The sequence below is a fragment of the Mesocricetus auratus genome, unplaced genomic scaffold (genome assembly GCF_017639785.1).
Source record: "Mesocricetus auratus isolate SY011 unplaced genomic scaffold, BCM_Maur_2.0 Super-Scaffold_100054, whole genome shotgun sequence".
NCBI lineage: Eukaryota > Metazoa > Chordata > Mammalia > Rodentia > Cricetidae > Mesocricetus > Mesocricetus auratus.
In genome coordinates, this window is record NW_024429231.1 from 2,246,203 (window position 1) to 2,273,717 (window position 27,515).

The 27,515-nt window shown below is 54.2% G+C and overlaps 1 protein-coding gene across 3 annotated transcripts; it reads right to left on the reverse strand.

The window, feature by feature from the left end:
• Ppfia3 (PTPRF interacting protein alpha 3) lies at window positions 1-26,767 on the reverse strand. Of its 3 annotated transcripts, none has more exons than XM_013124263.3 (29): window positions 26,529-26,765; window positions 21,384-21,638; window positions 20,544-20,645; window positions 20,112-20,276; window positions 19,333-19,407; window positions 19,088-19,171; window positions 16,976-17,197; window positions 15,847-15,993; window positions 15,626-15,760; window positions 15,439-15,522; window positions 14,042-14,173; window positions 13,771-13,833; window positions 13,608-13,684; window positions 12,192-12,336; window positions 10,385-10,572; window positions 8,401-8,623; window positions 7,721-7,884; window positions 7,509-7,636; window positions 6,658-6,751; window positions 6,328-6,409; window positions 5,621-5,821; window positions 4,791-4,853; window positions 4,641-4,667; window positions 3,486-3,661; window positions 2,837-2,934; window positions 2,219-2,394; window positions 2,057-2,125; window positions 1,701-1,872; window positions 1-947 (listed from the first exon to the last, which is right to left on the reverse strand). In XM_013124263.3, the coding sequence occupies exons 2-29, from the start codon at window positions 21,621-21,623 to the stop codon at window positions 889-891; spliced, it is 3,591 nt and encodes a 1,196-aa protein (XP_012979717.1). In that variant the 5' UTR covers window positions 21,624-21,638; window positions 26,529-26,765; the 3' UTR covers window positions 1-888. The 3 variants fall into 3 exon arrangements, with proteins under 3 accessions (XP_012979717.1, XP_012979719.1, XP_040592061.1); XM_013124265.2 differs by having other exon boundaries at window positions 19,097-19,171; window positions 26,529-26,764; XM_040736127.1 differs by lacking the exon at window positions 4,641-4,667 and having other exon boundaries at window positions 26,529-26,767.
• Between the last annotated feature and the right edge of the window lie 748 nt (window positions 26,768-27,515).

A 27,515-nucleotide genomic window follows, 5' to 3' on the forward strand; every position in this document is an offset into this window, starting at 1 on the left:
TTTTGAAACAGTAGGTCTTTACCCGTGATCACTGAGCGACGCCTGGGGCTGGGAGGCCGACAGAGTCGGGTGGGGGTTCCCCGCTGTCCGTCCCTCCCCACGCCTCATCACTCAGCAGCATAGGTGACAGAGGGATTTTCCCATGCAAACCCCGGAGCCAGAGGAAAACTGGGAACGCAGTGCTGCGTCCCTGACCCTTGGGCACAGACACCGCCATAACACGGGGGCCGGGAGGCCCCGGGGGACACGAGACACGGGAGGGGGGCAGGGGACCCCGCTCAAGATGACCCCCGAGGACTGGCGACCAAGCGCAGCGGGGCAGGGCTGAGTGGCACAGGGGGGCGAGGCTTGTAGCAGCGAGTCTCCCCTCCCCTCCTTGAGGACGAAGAAGGAAGACGGCCCCGCGACTGGGCAAGAGAAGGGGGGGCAGCCTCTCCCCGCATGCGGCCCGAGAGGAAGCCCCGCCCCCTTCCCGCAGGCGCAGGGGGCCCGGCTCCCATCCTAAACGGGCCAATAAATTACAAAGTAGAGAAAAGGGAGGCGGAAGTTTGGGTGGGATTTCTTCCTGTCCTCTTCTTCCTCTGCCCCCCTCTTAGTCCATTTCCTGTGGTTTGGTCCAGGCTCAGTCCGTTTGGGAGGCGGGAGCCAGCGCACCGGGCTGGTGTGCATAGGTGGTGCAGTCCGCAGTGCGAGCTCCCTCGCGGTGGTCTCCGGCTACACAACGCTCTAGAAAGGAGGGAAAACGGCCCAGCCTTTGGAAGGGTCTTCATCCAAGTAAGAGTGAGGCCACTCGCACTGAGGCCAGGCAGTCCACAGAGTGAGGACCTTCTGGCGCGCCATCCTGCCTTCCCCTTGCACCACTGCAGAGCCGGCACCTGTAGGTGCACACTAGCAGGAGTACGTCCGGACCGACACGCCATCCGCTCGTGAACTCCCAGAAGTCTGGCCTAGAGAGAGCAGCAGCTGTTCAACCTGGAGCCCCTCAAGTTTTCCCCAGGGAGTTCCCTACTCCTTAGTACTAGGGACAGGAGATAGGGGGCCCATAGATTGTTAGTCAAATGCCCTACCACGAGCTGCATCGCAAGCTCCTCACTGAGGGATTCTAGGAGGTTCCTTTCCCAGGGGCTACATCTTCAGCTCCCTTTTTACTTAAAAAAAAATACCTAAATTTATTTTATGTGTGCATTGGTGTGAAGGTGTCAGATCCTCTGGAACTTGAGTTACAGACAGTTGTGACCTGCCATGTGGGTGCTAGGAATCGAACCTGGGACCTCAGGAAGAGGACAATCTCTCCATCCCGTCCCTTTTTACTTTTTGAGAGAGAGTCTCACTAAGCAGCCCTGGCTACCTTGAACTCACTCTTTTGGGGCCCAGGCAGGTTATTGATCTTGCAATTATCTGTCAAACCCTGAGTAACCGGGCGGGCGACAGGCCCGTGTGGCCAGCCCAGATCCCCAGGGTTCTTATGAGCTCTAAGCCCTCCCACAGACCATGGGTCTCTCTACTTCCCGGCAGCCTGGGACCCAAATAAAGAGTTCAAGGAGCCCGAGGTAAGTTGATGTACCACCCCGGGGAGGATATGAGAACGATCCATTGCCAGGTGTGCCTGGGTGGCTGGGAAGCTGGTAGGATAGGCCAGAGGGAAGGTTGTCCCAAGATCTGAACAGATTGTAGACTGTCCCATTTGAGAGTCCCCCTACCTTCAGGCTGCAGTTTGCGGAGTGGGAGCCCCGGTGAGCCTAGGGCTCCTGCTGCAGCTGACCGAAAATTGGGGGGTAACATCTCAGCCGAATCGGGGGTTACACCCCTGAGGTCCTTCTCTCTGAACATCTTCCTCCAGGATGGGGAGCGGCTGAAGGACTTGGCACTGTCCTAGTTGTAAGATAGGAACCCAAGGTGAGGGCGGAGTTCATAAACTCCCATCTACCTCCTCTCCACTAGCCACGCCCCTTTCAGCTCATCGGCCAACCACAACTAGTTGGCCACATCAAGCCCCACCCCTTCACCACTGATTGGTAAGTACAGCTGGGGATCTCAGCGCTGTTGCCACGCCTACCTCATCCAGCCGTCGGTCAGTGCCTAGGGAGATGAGGTTGCTGAATTCTTTCTCCAGCAGTTGCCGGGCCTGGAGAAGGAGGAGGGAGAGAGGACAGTGGGCCAAGGTTGAAGCTAGCGGGGCGGGAGTGCCCAGCATGCTCCCTGACTAGCCAAGGCTCACCTGTGCGTTCTGTGTAGGTATCTGTAAAAGCAAGGCCAGGTCGGAGTAGTCGAAGGTTTCATCCAGGGCCAGCAGCGCCCCGTGCACCCCACTCTCGGTGAGATTAGTAGCGAATTCCTTCAGGCCGAGCCCAGATACCCAACCCATGACCCGTTCATTGGACCACACCATCACGTCTAGAGATGAAAGGGATTCTTAGCTGTGCGCCTCCCAGAGGTCAGCCCTGTCTGATTAGCTTAATTCCACCTCACTTCCTTTACCAGACGTACCTCCATGATGGTTCCACCCTCATCTAGGGAAACGGCCAATTAGGCCTGCGATTCCCTTTTCCCTCCCTAGCCACACTCCCAATGGGTTCTAATTATTTGAAGGAACAGCGCCCCCTAGTGGGCAGGCAGGCTTACATTCGCTCTGGGCCAAGCCCTCATGCTGGCTCTACCCCCTGTGTGATAGCGCTCCCCAGTGGCCAGGACCAGCCAGTCTGGCATACACCTCTACACTCATTTTATCCTGTGGCCACGTCCCCATGGTGATTCGGCCCTGTTTCTAGTAGCTCTTGGAATGTCTGGTTTTCCTCCCTCCAGCCTGCCACTCCACGTGGCCCCCACAGGACCTCACCTCTGATCTGCGTCTGGCTCTCTTCCCTCCTCCGCTCCAGGTCCTTCCGGTCATAGTTGAGCCGTTTTAGGCACATGATACCATAGTGCAGACTAACCCTGAGCATTGGGGGAAACTGAGTCACCCAGGAGCCTTCCCATGGCCACTGTCATTGCTCTTATCAGTCTCTGTCTCTCTCTGTGAGCTCGTGTGTGTGTAAATGCGTGCCTGTGCGTATGTGTGTGTGTGTATGTGTGCGCGTGTGTTTGTGCGCGCGTGCATGTGCGTGTGTGTTACCCACACTAAGCAAGTTCATCCCCAGTGTACTAGTGCTTACTTGGGTTCTCTTCCTTGTTCTATCTCTGTCTCTGTCTCTGTCTCTGTCCCTCTCTCCCTCTCCCTGTCCCTCTCTGGGATCACTTTTTAATTTTGAGACAGGCTCTCCTAAGCTTCCTGGGCTGGCCTTGAACTCTGTAGCCCAGGCTGACCTCAAACTTGCAACCTTCCTGCTTTGGCCTCCGCAGTAGCAGATCTCAGTTCTCCTATGGACCACCTTTTTGGTTCAAGGAGCAACAAGCTAGACTTTCACAGAACTTCCCATTGTCCAAAGCCTCTCTAGGGGTGTGACTTCTTCCCCTTGGGCTGTTCCCATTGGCCAGGCAGTCCCCACCTGTGGAAGCTGTCCACCATCTTGAGTTGGCCTCGCAGTTCCTTCTTGTTCAGATGGTCCAGCATGCGAGCATCGACCAGGGACTCCATGAAGTAGCTTCGGTACTGGGGCAGCCCCAGGCTGGGCAGCCAGTCGTTCCCCACCCACTCGTGGTTCATGTCGCCATATGCCAGGATCTGGGGCCATGGGCGGGCGAGGGAGGGGGTCAGGCCCTCGTGTCCCTTCCCATACATATAGGGAAAGGATAGAGTTCAGCCCCCACCCCAAGCTAGTTTTCTCTCCACCACAGAGCAATCTGGCCTCAGCTCTAGGGACGATGGACCAACTCAGGGTCTAATGTAGCCCAGACCAGCCTCAACTTCGCAATGAAGTTTGAGGATGATGGTCAAGTCTAGACCCTCCTACCTCCACCCTCTTGAGTTCTGGGTTACAGGTGTGCAATCCCATGCCAGGCTGGTGCTAGAAGCTAGGACTCTGTATTATAGACCAGGGTTCCTCCAACCGACCCCCAGAGCTGCAGGTCTGCACCCACTCAGTTCAAACATGACTACACATGGAAAGTCAGGGTCCCAAAGGGACTTTCCTGCCACCCAGAGACCATCGCTCCTGCAATGCCCAGAAAACACGAGTCAGTCCAGTTCAGGACAAGGTTGTAAGATCAGCCCAAAGTCTTTTGTAGCTTTAGGGTCAGGAAACGGACCACAGCCCAACTTGGAGCCCTCGAGAGCTCAGGGCAGGCATCTGGCCCCTCTCTTCTCCAGTCCACGGTGTATGGTGTCCTCACCACCTCACGGTCGCCATAACTAGCACAGCTAACCCTTGAGCCACTAAATGGTGTAGCCAGCCCTCTTCCCCAACCCTAACGCAAACCCTATCACCACCCAGCAGCTCCCTCCGGTTCCAGCCATCCCACAGTCCCCAGCTCCTGAGCAACCCACAAGCATGGAATGCCGTGCGCCAGGCTGGAGGTGGACACTGAGGGTTTCCATTTTGTCCCCCACTATGAACTAGTCCACAGCTGCGCACTGCACCAAGCTGCAGCCTTCCCTCCTGGTCGGGGACTTAGAACGTTGGGGAAAGGGTGGGGCCAGGGAGAGACAAAGACCATGCAGCGTGCACACCCTGTTCATGCGAGCAGCCTGCCCTGTGCCCTACCTGCTCCCAGCTGATCTCCTTGGTCTCCTGACCGTTAGTGGGAAGAGGGCGAGAGAAGGGCGGGTTAAGGGGACAGGCAGAGGAGGACGGAAGGGACAGACAGACTCCTCCCAGGCCCCGTACCCCAGGCCACCAGCAGGAGGCACTCACGGGTTTCGTAGCTGCTGTCAGGGACTCCATCTCCTCATGTGTCATCCACACGTTTCCTGTGGGCTGAGGGGCACCAGGTGTTAGGGGAGGTGACACAATACAGGTCAGAAAACAGGTGGATGTCCTCAGTGCCCCACTCGGACTCGTTCCGTTTGGGGTTTCAAAGCTGAGGTGACAGGGGAAATGACCGTGTTCGGCATCTTCCTGGCAAGCAATCTAGTACTGGACACTGTTTTCACTTTAACAGTGTTTAAGATAACCCTGCTTTATGTGAGTAGGAGTTGGTTTTCTTCGACAGTGGGTTCCAGGAGCCGACCTCAGGTGGTCAGGCCTGTGCAGGCCTCTTCTTTCTGTTTAGTAGGAGACAAGTAGTCCGGGCTGACCTTGAACTTACTCAGTAGCCCAGGCTGACTTTCAACTTGCCATTCTATTGCCTCAGACACAGGTACCAATAATTGTCTGCCTGTTTGAGACTTCCTAGGAAAAAACTGGGTCTGGGCACTGTGGGGCTGGCCTAGGAGGCAAAGGCACATGAATCTATCTCTACGAGTTCTAGGGCAGCCAGACCTGCATAGTGAGATCTTGTCTGAAAAGAAAAGAAAGAAGAAAACTGGATTTGGGGACTGTCCCTTGGAGGTGGTGAAATCTCCAGGAGGGGAGTATTGGGGACAGGGGTAATAGGCCAATAAGTCTCTGAAAAAGATGATCCCTGAAGAAGGAACTCACATAACCCACCAAGACATATGGGTAGTGCCCATGGGGGATACAGTCAATGGGCCCAGGTTTGGAGCCCAATGAGGGATGGGACTCCTGGCAGTGTCGGCACTCACAGTGCGGGAGGAGGCAGGTGCCGAGGGTGACGTGAGGGACACCATCTCCTGGATGGCGAGGCGGAGCTTGAGCCTGTGCAGGGGGTTGCTGATGCCGATCTCCCGCTGGATCTCCGTGTCTGACAGGTTGGCCATGATGGCGCCACTCTTGACGTTGGCCCGGCAGGCGGCCACGTACCACGCAGGCATGCCCACCCAGAGCTGAGGCCACGGGAAAGCGAGAGTGTGGAGGAGTCAGCGGAGAGAGAGACAGATGGGGAAAGTTCGCAGGCGAGGAAACAGAAGCAGCAAGATGGAGCCGTGTGGGAGAAGACAGGGAGATGGGGGATAAGTAGAGACAGATGGGAAGATAGACCCGAGCGGCAGAGACTCCCGAAGAGGCGGAGGAGGAGGAAGCCGTTTCCCTTGGAGCCTCGGGTCCCGACCTACCCACCCACCCCACGCCTGGGCTTGGGTAGGGCAGAGCCAACCAGCCCTGCACAGGACAGTTGTCAGAGAGCTGAGGATACAGCCTAGTACAGAGGTTCAGGCTTGTAATCACAGCACTCAAGAGGCTGAGACAGGAGGGTTGCCATGAGTCTGAGGCTCCCCTGGGCTACAGAATGAGACAAACCCTGAGTTAATTACAAAAAGAAAAAGAAGAAACAGTTGAAGTGGGGGACTGGATTAGTAACTCTACACTGAAGGTCATTTCAGTGTCCAAATACCTCCAGCCAGGAGACCACGGTGGGGCCATCCCAGGCAGCAAAGGGCAGGCCCTGGCGACAGGCCTCTTCCAGAAGTTCGTGCCTAGCAGAGAAGGCAGGCAGGGGCTGTGAACGCTTCTCACGGATCTCTCACACAGGCACACACAGTCAAAGCATCTTTGGAAAGTTCCAGAAGGTGTGACCCTCTACACCCACCTTCCCACCCAGACAGCACATCAGTAAAGCTGCTCTCAGTTCCCCCAGAAAGCAAGCTCGGGGGCATTGGTTACAGCCTCGGGGACCAGCATGGGGCCTCGTGGCATGCACCCCGCCCACCCTGTGAACACTCACTTCCTCTTGTTCCTCCTGTCCTTATCGCCCGGGCCAGTCAGCTTGGATAGCCCCAGAGGGTCAGTGGCCAGGGTTTCATCAGAGGGTGTCCCAGCTGGAGGGAAGGAAGCATCAAAATTAGTGAAGCCTTGGATCAGGGGTGCCAGGGAAATGCAGGGGCTCACACCTAACATCCCGAGCCCTGGGAGACACAGCCAGCAGGACCCAGCTCAAGGCCATTCTATGCTACAAAGCCAGCCAGAGTCACATAGCAAAACCGAAAAACAGAGGACTTGGCACGCTGCTGCATGTGTTTGGTCTCAGCTCTTGAGAGGCAGGGGAAGGGGCTCTGTAGGCTCAAGGCTAGCCTGATCTACCTGCATAGAGAATTCTAGGACAGCCAGAGCTACTGAAAGAAAGCAGGAGGAGAAAACTGACTTTGCAAAGGTCTTCTCTGACCTCCGTATGTCAAGAACACAGAGAATTTTAATACAATTTATTTTTGTTTTGTTTTGTTTTTCAAGACAGTATCTCTCTGTGGCTTTGGAGCCTGTGCTGGTACTTGCTCTGTAGACCAGGCTCGCCTAGAACTCCCAGAGATCTGCCTGCCTCCGCCTCCCGAGTGCTGGAGCTAGAGGCGTGTACCACCACTGCCTAACTTTAATACAGTTTTTTAATTTAAAAAAGCAGAGGTTGGGAATACAGCTTGCTGGTAGAGTACTTGCCTAGCATGCATGAGGGCCTAGGTTCAATTTCCAGTTCAGTTTCCCAGAAAAAAAAAAGTACTACCAAATAAAGACAGAAATGAATCTCTAGCAATGAGAAGGTGGGGAGGAGGAGGGGGGGAAGGGTGGCATTATTACAGGACTTACCCAGAGAAGCACTTTCCCGGCCTGGGGGTCCCATGCGGCCCTTTTCTTTCTTGCCGAAGAGCCGACCTATAGATGACTTAATGCTCTTCTTCTTGGGGGCTTTGTGGAGGGAATCTGGGGTGCCTTCACTAGAGAGACAGGACAGAGCTGGGATGGACACTGTCTCCCAAGTCTTTGCCCTGTCCCCATTCTCAACCCATATCCCTGCTGACCTTCCCCGGGGAGGAGCCCCATCTTCTAGGGACCCCGCCTGCAGTGCCAAAGCCTGTGTCATTCTCTCAAGACGGGCAGAACGGGGAGTGGGTGGTGGGGTGTCTCCAGGAATGGCTGGGCCTTCCCCTCGTGGAACACCAGCTTCCTCCTTGGGGACGTGGTTCTGGGGACAGAGAAAGATGCAGGATTAACTTGGGGTCATGATGGCGATGTTAACTGTGGGATTTGAGAGGACATCTAAGTTGTCCCTTGCTTGAGCACTGACTTGAAGGCTAGCCCAGGTCAAATGGAGGTGTAAAGGCAGTGGCCATGGTCCCCTAGAACTGGAGAAGCCTGTACAGGAAGTAGCTTTGCAATAGATGAGAGCTATGGAATAGGGGTAGCTTCAAGGAAAGCTAAGGGGACTCAGGTCCTGAGAACAGGAAACAGGATGTACAGAAATCAACAAGACTGAGTATCACACACACACACACACACACACACACACACACACACACACACACACACACGCACGCACGCACGCACACGTTTCCAGAAACCAGCCTTCCTTTTCTCCTTTGGAACTTTAGGCTAAGTGTGCTTCTGGAATCCACTGTGCAGACGCTCTGTAGCCATTTGTGGGAGGTTCTGTCTCTGACCTCTCCTACCTACACTGGGCTGGGGTGGCGAGAACACTCACAGTCTTTTCCGTTCCCTCCCGGGCAGGGCTGGGCGGAGCTAGGCGAGGCGTGGAGTGACCAGAGCTGGGAGGTGAGGGGCTGGCGAGGGTGGAGGTGGTGAGGGAGGGCGGCAGAGAGCAGCTGCTGCGGTATCGACCCAGCGAATCGAGGCCGGAACTGGACACGCGGCTCTCCAGCTCCTCTGCTCGCTGCTCAGTAGTCTCCTTCTCTTCTTGGATTAGCCTAGCAAGGGAGAAAGAAGACTAGCTGCAGGGCGGAGGGGATGGGAGTCACCGATCCCAGTGGCCAGAAAGTCTGGGGAGGGGAGGGGAGTGGGACTCCAGACAACTAAGTAACGGAAGATTGTTTTGGTGGGCAGCTTGCCCATAGCTGCAGGGGCTCAAGGGGAGGCAAGAAATCATGAGAGTCTCAAGAAGTCATTGAAAGATTTGGGCTGAATAGATGTGATTTCTATCAATTAGAAGAGGTTGGCCAAATAGTTACAGTAAAGTCATAAAAAGGCCTAGGAGTGTAGGTCAGTGGTAGAGCCCTTGCTTAGAATCTCCCAGTGAGGGGCTGGTGTACGGCTCGGTGGTAGAGCCCCTGCTTAGAATCCCCAGTGCGGGCTAACAGTATGACTTAGCACTACAGGCCCTGGATTCAATCCTCAATATGACAAATTATACATTTTTTTCGAGACAGGGTTTCTCTGTGTAGCTTTGTAGACCAGGTTGACCTCGAACTCACAGAGATCCACCTGCTTCTGACTCTGCCTCCCGAGTGCTGGGATTAAAGGTGTGCACCATCACCTCTTGGCAACAAATTATAATTTTAAAGATAATATTACTACAGGAAGAGAAAATATTCCAAGAATTGCTTGAGCAAAATGCTAAAATCGGGGTGAAAACAAGGTCAATCAAAGTAGGGCATAGATGATCATGAATTCATTGTTTAGGAGTGCAGATGAATACTGTCGGGGTTAGAATGTGATTGTATGGCTCTTATTTCCTGGGAGCCCATAAAAAATTCGTGGCAACAGAACTGACAAATCAGACACTCTCTGGAGAGTCAGGGAGGGCTCCCTAGAAACTGGGCTATTAGCCAGAAAATCTTGGTAGTTGTAGAGTTGGGTTAAGCTTGAGTATTTCTTTCATTCCTCCCTTTACAGGAATGTGTGTGCGTGCGTGTGTGTGCGTGTGTGTGTGTACATGTTTCTGCGCATGTGTGAGCAGTGTGTGGATATGAATGCACACAGAGGCTGACGTCCAGAAATATCACTGGTCACTCTTCTGCCTCATTCACTGAGCCAGGCAGACACAGCTTGTGGGTGTGGCTAGTCGTAGCAGCTTCCTCGGAGCAGCCCATCTGTCTTCAGAGGCTGTGATTTCAAGTGGGTCACCTCGCCTGCCTGGCATTTATATGGGCTCCAGGGGATCTGAACACCAGTTTTCAAGTGTGCATGGCAAATACGCTAACCCAGGAGCCATCTCGCCAGCCCTTCCTTCAGGCTTTCTGTCCGTTCCCTTATTTCCTGGCTTGATTCCTTCTTCCTTTCTCTTTCCTTCCCTTCCCTCCTTCTCTTCTTTTCCACCCCACGCATGCCAAGCGAACGCTCTACCAAGTCAGCTACACTCCCGGCCCAAGCAGAGGCTCTGGGTCACTGAGTGAGGTAGGCTCTGTGGGTGGTTTGCTGTTGTTAGGACCTTATGCTGAGATTCCTGCCGTATCAGGGAGGCTTTGGGACATGGCTTTAAGGAGCAGTGGTTGTCTTTCTTGACGATTCCTCCTGCAGAGCTGGTGGTTGGCACTTTGTTCACACTCGCCAACGCTAGCTCAGGGACGCTGGTAAATAATGGGTGTGTTCCTGGTGTGGGTCTGGGAGAACTTGTTAAGGGTAATGGTAAAGTGGTCAGGCTTAGAGAAAGGGGTGGGGCTGACTCTAGGGAGCTTCGGGGCCTGTGGGACAGCTTGGGCAAGACACAGCAGACTTGGCCTGGGGCTCACTTGATTTCCTTGTTGATGGCTTCCAACTGCTCCTGAAGCATGATGGCCAGTGTCTGCACGTCAGCTTGCCCACTGGGGGACAGCAACTCAGTCCCGAACATTCCCTCGGCCTCCTCCTCATCTGAGCCATCTAGCTCTCCAGGGAATGGGGGTGGGATGGACCCGGCAGGGGCAGACCGATCCCAATCCTGTCCCTGTGGGTGATATCTGAGGTTGGCACCTGGCTTTGCCCACACTCCTGACCCCATGGGCATCCCACGATGGACGCACTTCCTGTCGAGACCCTTCCTTTTTTGTGGTGTGGTGGTGGAGCCAGGGTGTCAGCTTTGTCCAGCTTCAGTTGAGCTCCTCCCTTGGCAGGTCTTTCTTGGACCTAAGAGATGGCTCAATGGCTAAAGTCCTTGTTGCAGACGCCTGGTGACCTGAGTTCAATCCTCAGATCACATGTAAAGGAAAGGGACAAGTCCACAGAGACGTCCTCTGACCTCCACAGGTGCTCTGCCGCATGCATGCCCCAATAATAAGTTCTGTTGCTCTGTGTGTGTGTGTGTGTGTGTGTGTGTGTGTGTGTGTGTGTGTTTCAAGACAGGGTTTTTCTGTGTAACCATGACTGTCCTGGTCTACTCCATAGACCAGACTGGCCTCGAACTCATAGAGAACTGTCTGTCTTGAGTGCTGGGGTTAAAGGCATGCACTGCTGCCGCCGCCACCACCACCACCACCTGGAATATTCTTTTATTTATCTATTTTATTGTATGTAAGTATTTTCTGCCTACATGTATGTGTGTGCACTATGGGCATGCCTGCTTCCCACAGACGCCAGAAGAGCCACCATGTGGGTTCTGGGAACTGAACTCAGAACTTCCTGTAGAGAAGCAGTCGTTCCTAACCACTGAGCTATCTCTCCTGGCGCTCTGCTTCTTTTCTAGTGTAGAAGCCGTAGCTCCATGTCCTTACCCCGTTTCCATTATTCTTTTGAACTTCTTTTCTCTTGTTACTTGTTGTATGCAGTGGGGTGTGTGCACATGAGCCATCGTGCGTGTGGAGGTCGGAGGACAACTTTGGAGTCACCCCTGTCCTCCCTGCGTGTGGGCCTGGGACAGAACTCAGCTCCTCAGGCTAAGCCGCAGATGCCATGACCCACTGGTGCCTCTGGCTCCACCTTTGTTTCTGTCATTGTTTGTGCTGCCCTTGTTGGTCTGGAGCACGCAGACCCACCTGCCTAAGAGTCCTGAGTGCTGGGATTAAAGGCATTGCCAACAGGTCTCTCCCTGGACCTGGAGTTCACTAGGCTGGCTGACCACGGGCTTCAAAGACCCTGTCTGCACCTCCCCGGGGCTGAGACGACAGCACAGGGCTGCACCTGGGTTGTGCGCATGCTCAAGACTGAGCCGTCAGGCCTTGGTGCTTACACAGCAAGCACTTTTTAAGTGTGCTTCTCCCCAGCCAGAGGCTCTGAGTGGCTTACCTAACTGTCCCTAAGCCCTGTCCACGCGCACGCACAACTCTTCCCTTCTTCCTAGAGACCTGAACCCACCAGCCTCTTCTCTTGGCCTGGCCTCCCCGCCTCCGGGGTCCTCCACCCTCCCCCATCTTCAAACTCACCATGCAAATCATAGGAGGAGGTGAGATGTTCAGGCAGGCGGACGGTGGTTTTGGAGGCCAGGAGAGAAGAAGGAGGGTGAGGCAGAGAGACAGGACCCTTCATCCCAGAATTCTCCCGGAGCGCCTTAGGGATTCAGCTGCCCCACCCCATCCCTGCCCACGCAAGCCCCTCCCACTCCGGGCCCCAGAGGTGGCTGCTGACCTTGGAAGACTCATCTTTGGCCCCTGACCAGCGGCCCCTCTTGCCTGCCCGGCCACTGCCAGCTCCATAAGGATCCAGGGGGGCACCAGAAGGTAAGGTTGGTGCCTGGGAGTAACGGAGCTCCAGGGCACTGCCAGGGAGAGACCTGGGAGCATGGGGCCAGAAATGCGGTAGAGGTTAGGGCCGCAGGGACAGGCCAGCCTGGGCGGGGGGGGGGGGGGCAATGATTGTATTTAGTGGGTTATTTTAAAAAGAAACTGGGGCCGGGCATTGGTGGCGCACGCCTTTAATCCCAGCACTCGGGAGGCAGAGGCAGGCGGATCTCTGTGAGTTCGAGACCAGCCTGGTCTACAGAGCGAGTTCCAGGACAGCCTACAAAACAATACAGAGAAACCCTGTCTCGAAAAACCTAATTAATTAATTAGGTACACCTCTTGTGCGAGTTCAAGGCCAGCCTGGTCTGCAGAGTGAGTTTCACAGAGAACAGCCAGAGCTGTGACACAGAGAAACCCTGTCTAGGGGAAAAAAAAAGAAAGAAAGAAATTGGGAATGAGATGTTTTATGGGAAGTTTGGGGGAGAGTTTGGAGTATATATGGCCAAGATATATGTTTGAATTTGTCAAAGGATAATTTTTTTTGTTTGTTTTTGTTTTTTTGAGTCAGGGTTTCTCTGTGGCTTTAGAGGCTGTCCTGGAACTCACTCTGTAGACCAGGCTGGTCTCGAACTCACAGAGATCCACCTGCCTCTGCCTCCCGAGTGCTGGGATTAAAGGCGTGCGCCACCAATGCCCAGCTGACAAAGGACAAATTTTAAAATATTCTTTTTTTGTTTGTTTGTTTTCAAGACAGGGTATCTCTGAGTAGCCAGGGCTGTCCTGGAACTCAACAGATCTGCCTGCCTCTGCCTTCCCAATGCTGGGACTAAAAGTGTGCACCACCACAGCCTGGCCAAAACATTCTTAAATAAACAAAATTGATGAAGCTGGACCTACTGGTGTAAGCTTGCAGTCTCAGCTACTGAGAGGCTATGGCAGAAGGACTGTAGGTTCAAAGCCAGCCTGGGCAACTTAGTGAGATCCTGTCTCAAAAGGAAAAGTAAAAAGAGCTGGAGATATACAGGGTAGAGCTTAGAATTCCTCAGTGAGGGGATGGGGTGTGGTCAGGGACAGAGCCTCTGTCTAGAATCCCCCAGTGAGGGGATGGGGTGTGGTCAGGGATAGGGCCTCTGCCTAGAATCCCCCAGTGAGGGGGTGGGGATGTGGCTTGGTGACAGGGTGCAGGAGGGCTGCGATTTGATCACCAGTACTGTAAAACTTTAAAAAATAAGGGATGAGCAGCTGAGTATAAGGAGTGGAGATGAAGGGATGAGCTTGACTATTGGGGCTCCCTGGAGAAAGGACAGGGGGCGTCCGTCACCTGGAATAGGAGGGGGGCCTCCCCCGTAGCTGGTCAATCTCCATCTGCATCCGTTCCATCTCAGCCAGGAGCTGCTCCTGTGGGGAGGAGGCAGAGCTCCAGGTGGGTTTTGTTGCTCTGAGGAGCAGGCCACTCAGTAGCCCCCTCAAGCTCCAGGCCCCACCTTGTTCAGCAGCAGCTCATCTTGAAGCTTCTTCATGTTAGCAATCTCCTCGCTCAGTGAGTTCTGTGGGGACCAGAGTGACATGGAAGGGGGAGGCCTAGTAAACTTCTGCTCTATTCTGGAATGCTCAAGTCAAATGGTGCCTGAGGTCAGTCACAGAGCTGAGTAGGGAGGCCTCAGCTGACAGATCTGAGATGGCATGGGCCCCAAGATGGCAGCTAGCGGCATCCCGGGTGGTCAGAGGCCCGGGACGGGAGGGGTGGGGGCGAACCTTCTCCTCCAGGGCCCCCATGCGTTCCTTGAGGTGAAGCTGCAACCGTTCATTGGATTCGCTCAGCAGCTTGTCTACCGTCTCTGACAGTCGCTTATTATGGTCATCATTCATCTTCTCCCGCTGCCGGGCCTGCGCAAAGGGACACGGGACAGAGATTGTGGTGTCATTGCCCTGCTCTGAATCATGCCCTTCGCCGACGCCCTCCTCCCCTCATCCAGATTCCCGCCTGGCCTGGCCCCGTCTAAGCCCACCCCTCACCCACCTCTCCTCCCCACCTTCGCCTCAGCCCCGCCCATCATCCTGCTCCTGCGTTAAGCCCCACCCTTCACGTAAGGCTCACCCAGCCCTGCCCTCGTCTAAGCCTCACCTCATGTTAGCACCACTCCAGAGGCGCCCTGGCCAAGCTCCGCCTCCCATGCATGTCCACTCGACCGTGTTCTCAGCTAAGCCCCACTTTCCAACCCCAGCTCCTTCATGTAAGTTCCTGTCCTTATGCTCAGGCTCTGTCTCTCTGTCTCCGTCTCTCCATCTCTCTGTCTCTGTCTCCCTGTCTCTCTGTCTCTGTCTCTCTCTGTCTCCCTGTCTCTGTGTCTCTCTGTCTCTGTCTCTGTCTCTCTCTGTCTCTGTCTCTCCCTGTCTCTGTCTCTCTGTCTCTGACTGTCTCTGTCTCTGTCTCTCCCTGTCTCTGTCTCTCTGTCTCTGACTGTCTCTGTCTCTGTCTCTCCCTGTCTCTTTCTTAAGCCCTGCTCTCATAATAAGTCCCACCTAACCCATCCTCTTATCTAAGCCTCACACGCCCCACCTAGCACCTTCATGTAAGCTCCAGAAGCTCCGCCATTCATCCAAGTCCTGCTATTCATGTGAGCCCCAACTAGCTCACCCCTTCAGCTAAACCTTGTCCAGGCTGACCCATTTAAGGACACACACACACAGGCGCACACACACACAGGCACACACACACACACAGGCACACACACACACAGGCACACACACACACAGGCACACACACACACAGGCACACACACACAGGCACACACACACAGGCACACACACACAGGCACACACACACACAGGCACACACACAGGCACACACACAGGCACACACACACACAGGCACACACACACAGGCACACACACACACAGGCGCACACACACAGGCGCACACACACACAGGCGCACACACATAGGCGCGCACACACACACACACACAGGCACACACACACACACATGCACGCTTCCAAGTCCTACTGCTCATGCAAACTCCTCCCTTAATATAGCCTCGCCTTTCATCTAAGCCATATATATCCTCAGGTTAAGTCCTACCAGGCTACACCCTAAGCTAAGCCCCGCCCCCACCTCACAGCTAGCTCCATTGGCTCCCTTGACCCCCTCACCCGCTGCAGCTCCTGGTTCTTCTCCTCCAGCTGTGCCTCCAGCTGCCGAAGCCGCTCTTCAAAGTTCCCATGGCGTTCCTCAGCCTAGTGAACAAGACCCGTGAAGTCGGCTTGACTCCACCAGGATCCCTTGGAGTTCCTGGCCCTGTCCCTGCGCCCCTGGCCCCGCCCCCTGCCAGGCTGTCACCTTGTTCAGAGCAGCCACACGCTGCGCCAGCTGAGCCTCTATCTCAGGCAAGGTCTCAGCCTTCTGCAGGGTCTGCTGGAGCTTCTGCTTGGCGTCGTCCAGCCACTCGGCCAGCTGCCGGCTCTTCTCTTCACTCTGAGTGAGAACAGGCAGAAGAGCCGAGGGACTCAGTTACTCAGCCACAACATCCTCCCGTGGTCTCCTGCTGCGTGGGCGCCCACCTGTCGGTACAGCGACTCTTTACTGGCCAACTCGTTCTCCAGCTTGTCGTTAGCATCATGTAGAGAGGTGGCCTCGCGCTGGGCACTCAGGTAGCGCTTCTCCAGCGTTGTGATGCGTTCTTCCATATCCTCCCTCTGAGCCAGAGCCTGAAGAGAGGGTAAGGAGCTGTGTGGACTACAACTCCCAGAAAGCCTTGTGATAGCAGAGGCTCACACACACACACACACACACACACACACACACACACACACACACACACACACACGACACTCCGAAGATTCAGGGAAAATAAGCTCCTTGTCCCATTGGAAGGCTCAGGGCACGGTTGTGTTATCTGTGTGTAATCCCAGTAAGTAGGAGGCAAAAGGACTTTGAGTTGGAGGTCAGCCAAGTTCAAGGCCTGCCTGAGATACACAGGGAGACCCTACCTGATAAACAAATAAAAGATCAAAGACCTATGGGATTCCATCTCCCCTCAAGCCACACTTCAGGGTAACACCCCTAGAGTCACAGAGTACTTGTTGGTGTCTCTCTCAGAGTTGCCAGGCTAGCACAAGCTTAGAAGCCCAGAAGAGGCATGCTAGGGTCAGCTGGGATACAGGCCTCCTGGGGTCACTGTGGGAAGACTGTGGCAGGGCAAACAGCCCCAATCGTTTGCCAGGCTGATGAGAAATAAAAAAACCCTTTTCTCATTCACCGTCTTCAGGTATCTGGACCAGCAGAGCCCAGTTATGTAGGCATCTGAGACAGAAGGCCATGATTCCACAGCCAAACTGGACAAGTCACCCTGTCTCAAAATAAAAAGGAAAGCAGCTAAGGGATGTAGCCTTGTTGTAGAGCCACTGCCTAGAATCCCCCAGTGAGGGGTGGCAGGGATGGCCAATAAGAAAAGAGAAGTCAGGTGCCTGACCATGGCTCAGAAGTAGATTGACTATGAACCTAGGGTATGTGATTTCCTGGGTTCTGTTACCATGGTAACACAGGAAAATGGTATTGAGGGCCACTTGCCACATCCAAACACTCAGATCAGTTCCATTGTCCTGACACTCTTGAACTCACTACTCTTGAAAGGCTGGGCTAAGGCTCGGGTCGGGGACAGAGAGTGATTCTGAAGGGGCTCCGCCTCACCTCCTTGAGGTCTCGCTGCAGCTTGGAGTTAGCTTCCTCGGCCTTACCCAGCTCGCGGTGGGCAGTGCCCAGCTCCTCCTCCAGCTGGCTCATCTGACGGCACAGCACCGCCAGGCGCTCCCGCAGCTGGCACACCTCGGCACGCTGCCGCTCCATGGCCTCCTCCAGCTCTGCTGTACGCCGGCTGGAGTCCCCAACAGGACCCAGGCCATTGGCAAGGGTCTGGAGAGAGAGAAGTGAAGAGAGGGGTTGATCAGCCACCCCAGGGGCAGGGTGAGATGAGGGGGAACCAAAGACCAGTAAAGACCTTGCAGACCAAAGTCCAAGGGATCTGTCACTGAGAGTCACATAAGCTAGTTATGTGACCAGTACGGATCTTAGGGGTTCAAATTTCATTGGGCCAAACATTAGAGACTACCAGGAACCGGTGAAATGGCTCTATGGCTCTGCCATCAAGCCTGATGACCTGAGTTCAGTCTCCAGGACGCACATTACATAAGGAGAAGACAACACCCTTAGTTGGCCTCTGGCCTCACATGCACAGGCAACACCTCCCACATTATCACAGGTAAATGGAATAAGAACTTCTAAAAATAGTAAAATTCTCATTACAAAGTCAGGGAGTTACTGGGCATAGTCATGTAGGCTTGTACTTTCAATGACTCGGGAGGCTGAGGTAGAAGGATCTTGAGTTGGAGGTCAACATGAGCTTTAGAGCGAGACCCAGACTCACAAAAAAGTAAAAGTGGGCTAAGGATGTGGTTCAGGAGTAAAGCTCTGTCTAGAATCCCCTAGTAGGGGCTGGAAATGCTGTTCACTGGGAGAGCCCTGCCTAGAATCCTCCCGTAAGGGGCCGGGGTGCGCTCAGTGCTAGGACACTTGCCAAGAATGAGGCCCTAGATCCCATCGTCAGCAAATCAGTCAGTCAGTCAATCAGTCAGTCAATCAATCAGTCAGTCAATCAGTCAGTCAATCAATCAGTCAGTCAATCAGTCAGTCAGTTAATCAGTCAGTCAATCAGCCAGTCAATCAATCAGTCAGTCAATCAGTCAATCAATCAGTCAGTCAATCAGTCAGTCAGTCAATCAGTCAGTCAATCAGTCAATCAGTCAGTCAGTCAATCAGTCAGTCAATCAATCAGTCAGTCAATCAGTCAGTCAATCAGTCAGTCAGTCAATCAGTCAGTCAATCAATCAGTCAGTCAGTCAATCAGTCAGTCAATCAATCAGTCAGTCAATCAATCAGTCAGTCAATCAGTCAGTCAGTCGATCAATCAGTCAGTCAATGAGTCAGTCAGTCAGCAAATCAATCAGTCAGTCAATCAATCAGTCAGTCAATCAATCAGTCAGTCAATCAATCAGTCAGTCAGTCAATCAATCAGTCAGTCAATCAGTCAGTCAGTCGATCAATCAGTCAGTCAATGAGTCAGTCAGTCAGCAAATCAATCAGTCAGTCAGTCAATCAGTCAGTCAATCAATCAGTCAGTCAATCAATCAGTCAGTCAATCAATCAGTCAGTCAGTCAATCAATCAGTCAGTCAATCAATCAGTCAATCAATCAGTCAGTCAGTCAATCAATCAGTCAGTCAATGAGTCAGTCAGTCAGCAAATCAATCAGTCAGTCAATCAATCAGTCAGTCAATCAATCAGTCAGTCAATCAATCAGTCAGTCAGTCAATCAATCAGTCAGTCAATCAGTCAGTCAGTCGATCAATCAGTCAGTCAATGAGTCAGTCAGTCAGCAAATCAATCAGTCAGTCAATCAATCAGTCAGTCAATCAATCAGTCAGTCAATCAATCAGTCAGTCAGTCAATCAATCAGTCAGTCAATCAGTCAGTCAGTCGATCAATCAGTCAGTCAATGAGTCAGTCAGTCAGCAAATCAATCAGTCAGTCAATCAATCAGTCAGTCAATCAATCAGTCAGTCAATCAGTCAGTCAATCAGTCAATCAATCAGTCAGTCAATCAGTCAGTCAGTCAATCAGTCAGTCAATCAGTCAGTCAGTCAATCAGTCAGTCAGTCAATCAATCAGTCAGTCAATCAATCAGTCAGTCAATCAATCAGTCAGTCAGTCGATCAATGGTGAGTGTAAGTCACAGGGAGGGACTTACACCTCTCACCTGTGCATCCCCGTCCTTGCCTGGCTCCTCCAGCCCTGACCGCCTTCTAGATAGCTGATCTCGAAGGTTCAGAGTCTAGAAGAGTCAGACACCAGAGCACACTGAGTTCCGCCTTAGAGACCCTGTGGATGTCTTCCTGTGATCCAACCCCAACCACTAGCTTCCTTTGGAACACAACCAATCAGTTTCTTAGTCCTCCACCAAGCCCTGCCTCCCCTGCTCTACCACACCCCTACCTCCTGGTTGCTCAGCTCCAACTCCTCCTCCAGCACAGCTACTCTCTCCAATGCCATCCGCAGTCTTTCCCGGACCTGGCGAGGGGTGTGAGACAGTATCAGGCCCTGTAAGGCCTGGTACTCAGGAGGCTGAGGCAGAAGGATCTGAGTTCGAGGTCTACTTAGGCTACAGAGATAAGACCTGGTCTGAGTCTGGTGAACCTGTCCCTTAACACCCTGGAAGCTCTGAAGCCAATATAATGAGTGTGGAGTTCCAGCCCAGTATCAGGCAGGCTATCCCCCTGGTATCCACTACTGGTTTTTTATTTGTTTCTTTCTTTTTATTTTTATTTTTTTAGTTTTTTTGTTTTGTTTTGTTTTTTTGAGACAGTGTTTCTCTGTGGCCCCCTGGTTATCCTGGAACTCACTCTGTAGACCAGGCTGGCCTCGAACTCACAGAGATCCACCTGCCTCTGCCTCCCCAGTGCTGGGATTAAACGCATGCACTACCAATGCCTGGCTCTACTACTGTATTTTTATTTTTATTTTTAGACAATATAGTCTGGAATTCTCTGTGTAGACCAGACAAGCCTCAAAATCACAGAGATCTGCCTGCCTCAGCCTTCTGAGTGCTGGGATTAAATAGTTCATATTTCTTTTTAATCAAGTCATGTTCCAATCTGGCACAGTAACGTTTTCTCAAATGTGAATCTCTCCAACCAATCAGAGGCAGCTTTTCTCTTTCCCACTTAGTTCAGCGGAGGTCACTACAAGTTTTCAGGAATCTCGGATTCTCCTACCTTTTCATCCAAGGCCTTGTGGTGCTCAAAGAGGGATTTTAGAGCCTTGAGCACCTCCACCTCGGAGGAGACCCCTCCAGGGGATTGGGCCTGGCGTTTCACCACAGTCATTCTCAGGGAGCGCTCGTGCCTGGACACCAGGCACTCAAGGTGTTCCAGAAGGAGCTGGAAGGATAGGACACCGAGTCAAGGAAAGGGGCGACTCGTTGGGAATGCACCAGGACCACGCAGAGGTGAGGTAGAAAAGAGAGAGATAGCCGAGGTGGGGCTGAGGAAGCAGAAAGGACAGGTCAGAGAAAAAGGATGGGAACACAGGAAGGAAATGACCCAGGAGGCTGGGAGTGAGATGGAAAATCAGATGTTGGAAACAGATGTTGGTCGGCACCACCCTGTGCCCCATCCAGCTTAGACCCCATAGCCAACAGCCCTCACCCGGGTGTTGTTACGCTCCGCCTTCAGCTCTGCGATCTCTTCTTCTCTCTCTAGAAGCTGTTCTCGACATAAGTTAAGCTCTTTCGTCAGAGCGGCAAACTCCTGTCCAGATAGATGGTTGACTCAATTATTCCCCTATTTCTCTTTCTGAGACTGTGAAGGCTCCGCCCCTTCTGGCTAGGCCCCGCCTTCTCCAGCCACTCAAGATTGACCCTTACTAAGTCCTTGAGCCCCTCAAACCTTTTTGTTGCTCTGAACCAATTGCAAAGTCCTGATTAGGTCACACCTCCTCTTCCTGCTCAGGCCTCTTCTTTACTCAACTTTCTTGGGGTTCAGACCCCGCCCTTCCATCTAGGCCACGCCCATCTCGATGTTAAGGCCCGCTCACCAATGGTAAGCTAAGTCCACACTCCTCCCTGCCAGAGACGTCTGGCACCACCCCTCCTGGGCCACCTTCTACCCTTCTACAGGCCCCGCCCTCCCGGTAACCCCTGCTAGAAGAGTAGAATACTTCCCAGGCCCGGCCTCCTGCTAAGCCCACCGTTCTTGCCGTCCAAGCCCCGCCCCCTCAGCGAACCCTGATTCTCCAGTCTTTCAAGCGCCGCCCTTCCTTTATAGTCCCGCCTCTCCCAATCCGCCTCTCCTCCAGGCTCCGCCTCTCTCAAGCTCTACTCGGGTGGCTTGCCACTCAGGCCCCGCCCTTTCTATAGAAGCCCCGCCCGCCTCGCGGCTAAGACCCGCCTACCAACGGCAAGCCAATCCCATGCTCCCTCCTCATGGCTCCGCCCACTCTGGACAGCCCTTGCCTTCAGGCTCCGCCTCCCTCGGGCCCCGCCCAACCTGAGGCAGAGCGATGCTGAGCTGCCGCTGCAGGGAGTCCTTCTCGTGGCCGAGCTCACGCAGCCGCAGCTGCGCCGTCGCCAGCCCATCCTGCGCCTCTCGCAGCGTCTCCAGCAGGCGCTCGCGCTCCGTGAGCATCGTGACCATGAGGCGCTCCAGCTCGCCACCCGCCTCGTCGGGGCCCAGCGCCGAGCCCCGCCGGCCATCCTCGCTGATGGTGGGCATCACCTCGCACATCATGGCGGCGGTGCGGGCCTGCGGGAGCGCAGAAGACGGCAAACTAGCCTTGTCAGGGATCAGGCAGAGAACTGAGGCGCTGCTAGTGTTGTACTCCCTGGGGCCCAATTCAGTGATTGCACAGGGCGACTGAGGTCAGCCAAGCTGATCGTGAGATGAGGAAACTGAGGTACAGCCCCACGTGGCGGGGAGGCAGGGTAAGTAAGTGCTGGTCACCAGGAGCGGGAAACTGCGGCCTGCCCTTTGTAATCATGGCACAGGTAAACTGGGAATCCATTGCTCTTGGCTAACAGCGGGGACTTCTTAGGTAAAAGTATTTTCGGTTGCTGAGGCTTGGCTACGCCAGACACTGGCAGCAAACCAAAACTGGAGGACCAGTCACTGACTGAGTGGGTTAAAACGAACCTTGTGGCTTGGCTTTGAATCCTCAACCCCCTCCATAGATGAGGAAACTGAGGCCCAAACCAGAACCACACCTTGAAAACTCTGGGGCTTCAGATACTGAATTAGGTCACTAGGCTGTGACTTGCCCATCTCTGTCTGTTAGCTAAGGACCAACACTCCCCTTGAAAAAATAAGTGTAAAATACGGCACGAGAGCTGGAGTCATAGCTCAGTGGTAAAACACATGCTTGGCACAACGTGAAACTCTGGGTTGGATTCCCCCATACCAATAAAACAAAATGTCCATTTATTAAGCCAGGCAAAGTGGTGTATACCTGTAATCCCAGTACTCGAGAAGTGGAGTCAAAAGGAGTTAGTTCAAAGTCATCCTCAGTTTTTAGGGAATTCCGGGTCAGCCTGAGTTACATTAGACCCTTTCTCAAAAAACAACAAAAATGCATAACCGGGAGCTGGGCTGAATCATTGCTACAGGTCACAGGTGTGTAGACCCCCCACAGCCCGTCGCCCCTACACCTAGGTGCCCACAACAGCCTCTTCACGGACCCCTCTTCCAGTGGCTCTAGGTCGCGGGCAAGACCCATAAATCTAAGCTGTTGGACCCTTCTCCCCGCCCATTCAGGATCTAGGCATGCAGGGATGCTCCTCCAGCCACGCCCTCATGAGGCGTTAACCAAGAGTGTGGGCGGAGGAAGGGGCGGGATTTATAGGGCCAGAAGGTGGGACTTGGGTTCCCCTGGCTGGGGACAGGGAGGAGATGTAGGGAGGGCCATTGAGCCTCTCCCTGGAATTCTTCAGGTCCAACAGGCCCATCTGGCCTGGCCGAAAGCAGGGAGCGACTTTCACTCCCCCCACCAAACACACAGACAGACACCAATCCATGCAGCCACCTAACCGGTTTGAGATTGGATACTTCCCAACTCCACCCAAATGAGAACTGTAACCAAAGTCTAGAACCAGGTCCTTGAGTTCCTGTGAGAGAGAGAAGCGGCCAGGCTCTGGAGTACAGGAAAGAAAGCATCTGGTTCCCTGGATCCCCTTTGTCTTCAAACGGCAGGTCTGAAACTCTACACCTCCCAGAAACTGAGTTCAAGAAAACGTTTATAAGAGACGAGGGCACCTTTAGGCTAAACCCCAATAGGGAAGCTCAAACCCGCAATCAGGTCAGAACACACAGCTTAGGGTGACTTCAAGTTTCTGTAGATCTTAGATTCACTGAGAAAGGAAGTTGATAGCTGTGCTGGACAGACGCTCAGCAGTTGAGAGCACCGCATGTCTGCTCTTCCAGAAAACCCGCCACGCATCCCACACCTGTCTGTGACTCCAGTTCCAGGGTTTCTGATGCCCTCACACAGACACATGCACACAATGAACATAAAACAGATAAATTACTACAAGAAAGAAAGTGGACATTCAGTTTCACCAAGGTGCTGCATAATCAGAGAAGACTAGAACTTCCACACTGAGCATGTGACTGAGGGCAAGAGCTGGTGTTTTTGCGGACTGGAGTCCCCATGCTACAACTGAGGTCTAGAAGGTAAAACTGGCCCAAAGCAACCCAGTAGGTGTCTGGGTCACCCAGGAACCCAAATCACAGAGATGAGCAAAATGACACAGAGGGTTGATCTGGTCAAAAGTCAGAATCCATAACTCAGAGCTTGCTCAGCATGAATGCATGGACACAAGATATGAGCGGAGCCCACAGCTGATCCCAGTTGAGACAGGAAGATTGCAAGTTTAAAACTAGCCTGAGGAAATCCTGTTCCAAACACACACACACACACACACACACACACACACACACACACCAGGGCCAGCAAGAGGGCTCAGTCAGCAAAGGCACTTGCCACCAAGACTGAGGTCCTGGGTCTGATTCTGTGGGGCCCACACAGTGTAAGGAGAGAACCTACCCCTGCAGGTTTTCTTTTGACCCCCACACAGACACACTGTGGCATGTGTGCACATACCAGAAAAAAAGTGTAGTAAACAGAGAGGTGCAAAGAGATTCCCTCATTTGGGGGGAGGCAGTGCTCAGGAAACAAGAACATTTCAAGGCTGGAAAAGGAGAGAGTCTAGAACAGACACAGAATGCCAAAGTGGCAGGTGGAGATGGAAGCCTGTTCTCCACCAGCGACAAATCTGACACCAAAGCTAAGGCCACAGTATGGACAAGAAAGAAGCCAGGAATCGAGGGGCAGGGACCTAGAATCTGAGGCTTGAGAAGATAAGAAGAGTCTCTGGGATCTTCCAGGTTTAAGACTGTGCAAGCTACAGGGGCTGGAGAGATGGCTCAGCAGTTAACAGCACTGACTGCTCTTCCAGAGGACCTGGGTTCCATTCCTGGCACCCACAGGGAAGCTCACACCCATCTGTCTCACAACTGTCTGTAACTCCAGTTGCAGTAGGTCTGGCACCCCCACACAGAAAAAAACACCAATACACATAAAAATAAATAAATCACTTTTGAAAGATTGTGCAAGCGAGAGTCCAAGGAAAACACCATATTCTGTAAGTTAGACTATCCATGGGATAAGGACATCTGTCAGACATGGTCAGAAAATAAAACACGTCTAAAATGAAAACTCAGGACAGATTGTTCCAGGGGTAGGGGCGCGGCAAGATCTTTTCATTTTTGGTCTAGTGCTAGGAATCAAACCCTGGATCTTGTGCATGTGAGGCAAGTGCTCTACCATGGAGCTACACCCCATCCCCAGGAGCTAGAAATATAGAACATGTCTGAGAAGGTTGAGAGCAAAATTTGGCATAGGGATGTTATGTAGGTATTTGAAAAGATCAGACAGAAGAAAAGAAGAGAAGGAGGGGAAGGAAAAGGAGAAGAGGAGAAGAAAAACGAAAATGTGAACACCAGTTTGGTCTCTGCCAGCCTGAGCTACATGGCAAAACCCTGCTTGTAGGGAATGGGGAGGAAGCAGGTGGAAAAAGACATGCCTAGAATTTAGCACGTAGTATAGATGTAGATCACGCCTTGGTGAAGACGGAACAGATGTATCATCTAGAAATGTTCTGGAACTTGGACTCTTGAACATAACACAAGGAAAGGACTCATTATAGCTAGAAATGCAGGAAGATGGTTGGTAGGTTCCCGATTACCTCATGAACCCTGGCCACAGAACACACTTGGAGGAAGGGATGGCTGTTTGGTACTTGGAGGATTGTGTCTAGAGGCAATGAGATGCCAGAAATACCCCAGCTTTAGTGGGAGAGGGACTCTGGAAGTCTAGATGGCAGGCAGGTGAGTTCATTACAGCCACGGAAGATGAGAAGTTGATAGAATGATGAGGCCCCAAAGACCTGAAGATGGGGTGCAGTGAGAGCCCAGGGTCCAGACCTTTGAATCCATGTGGAGGTGTTATAGACTTAGAACCGGAACATTTGGTGAGAGTGTAGGGCTAGGCAGGTGGTCTGATGGACAGGACAGTTGCCAGTCCGAGATTCTGGGTCCCTGAAATGTGTTGTTTGGATGGATGTTACAAGATAGGGTGAGACACCTACATCTCCCAGGGGGAAGGAGGACAGAACCCGAGGAACTGTATTGCACATTTCTGAAGGGAACTCTCGGAACCTGAGTCCCTAAGGCAGCAAGCAGGCGCTGGTGTACCCGGAGGCTGGGTACATTGTCTGACGGGCGGGAGGGGGGCCGTTAAACTAGGTGCTAAGTGCAGTGGGGTGGGCAAAGGCTGGGAATCCGGATTCCCCAGGTGCTGAATAGGGTGATGGCGACTACACAGAAGATGTATGGACACTAACAGCCGTTCAGAACCAGATGGAATCTAGGAGCTCCATGCCAAGGTCTCTAAAGTGGCCTGGGTATGGACATTCAAAAGCCCTGACTGAGTGAAGCAGCTAGAGTCTCAGAAAGCTAGAGTGCCTAAACATGGGCCTGAGAACATTGAGGCCCAGCTGGGAGGGGGGGCGCCGGGGATCCCCGGGTCAAAGGCGCGGCGGGGGTATCCCCACGCCGCCTGCAACCCGTCCTTGGCTGCCGCGGCAGGAGATGGGGGAGGCGAGGCTACCGAGAGAGCTGACCATGGACAGCTCCGGTGCGGGCCTGTTTCCAGGGCGAGCCGGCCTGGATGGAGGAACGTTGCCGGCTGTTCCAGCCAGAAGGTGGGGGGCGCGAAAAGGGGAACGATCCGGACGCAATAGAGGTAGCCCCACAGCGATGACCAGTGCCTGGGGCTCCCGGGTCTGGGCCCAGAGGAGGGATCTAGACTGAGGGGTCCCCTGGGCTGAGCTGATCCAGGCTTCTGGGCCCTGGAGGAGGCGAAAGGAGGCAACCCGCCTGAGATACCAGGGTTCGGCTGGGGACTCCAGGCTCCGAGAAGGGACACGCCTGGCTCTCCTGGGTTGACTTGTGAAATCTGGACTCTGGGTTCCCTCGGGATATAGATGGGAATGCAGGATTTCGGGCAAGCGAGTGGGGGAGGCTAGCGCAGGGTCCCCGGGGTGGGCGCTGCCGGGTAGACTGGGCCGGGCTCTTACCTACCTGGTCCGCGGCGACTGCGGGAGGCGCTGGGCTGCAGTAGGGACGCGGGGTGGGGTAGGGGCACCGGGCGGGGCCCCTGGCGGCGGCCGGGGCCCGGATCTGGAGCTCTGGAGCCCTGTCTACGCCGCTAGCGCGGGCTCAGCGTCGCTTGCTCCGGCTCCGGCGCTGGGGACCCCCTCCCCCTCACGGTCTCACAGCCTTCTTACTCCCTAAAATAGCAGCCCCCTGCCCTTGTCACCGTACAGCCTCCCCCCGCGAGGCCGCAGTCGCCAGATCCAGGGGTGCCCACCAGCGCCCCCCAAATCCCACCTTCTCCCCCCCAAAATTTCTCCTCCCTCCCCTTCCCCCCCACAGATGCCAGGCGGTCGTGGCCCCTTTAACAGAAGGCTGACGGACGGCGTTGAGTGGCCAATGAGAATTGGCGTCCGTGCCGGCCGGCAAGCAGGCCCCGCCTTCACACCGGGAGGGAGGGGCCGCGCGGGCGGAGAGCTGGGGACGGGACTCAGGGCGCAGCGACCAATAACCGCGCAGCGTGCGGCGGCCTGGGGTAGAGGCGGAGCCCGGCAGAGGATGATGTCACCTGAATCTAGTGGCGCGCGGCGTGGAGCGCGAGTCGCGACCCCGCGTTCCCGCGGCGGCGCGCGTCTCACGGGGCCGGAGGGCGGGGCGGCGGGATGGGCGTTCAACGCTCAAGGTGGGATTTTTTTTTTATTTTGTAAGGCGAGGGCGGCTCCCGGAAGATTGTGCTCGGCTGGAAGGTGAGGCGAGTGGACGATGGGTGGCGCGAGCCTGGTACTGCGCACCCGGCGCCTTCCGGGGGAGCCGCACGTCCCCCACCCCCGCCACCCCGCCTCCGAGCAGACGGCGGCCCCGGCCGCGGGGCTCCCCCAGCCGATGGTTCGCTCCGCCACGCCTGCAGAGGCAGCGCTCAGGCTCCTGCTGCGTTTCAGGACTCCCGCGCCTGATCCGCGGTGGCGGACCTCTCCA

Bases quoted from the DNA above. Each gene is read 5' to 3' on its own strand.
- Ppfia3 (XM_013124263.3), bottom strand. From the start codon at position 21,623: ATGATGTGCGAGGTGATGCCCACCATCAGCGAGGATGGCCGGCGGGGC. The intron at 15,523-15,625 runs GTGACAGCCTGG...CTTGTTCACTAG, and splicing joins GTGTGGCTGCTCTGAACAAG to GCTGAGGAACGCCATGGGAA. The intron at 10,573-12,191 runs GTCAGCAGCCAC...CCACAGGGACAG, and splicing joins CCAAAGATGAGTCTTCCAAG to GATTGGGATCGGTCTGCCCC.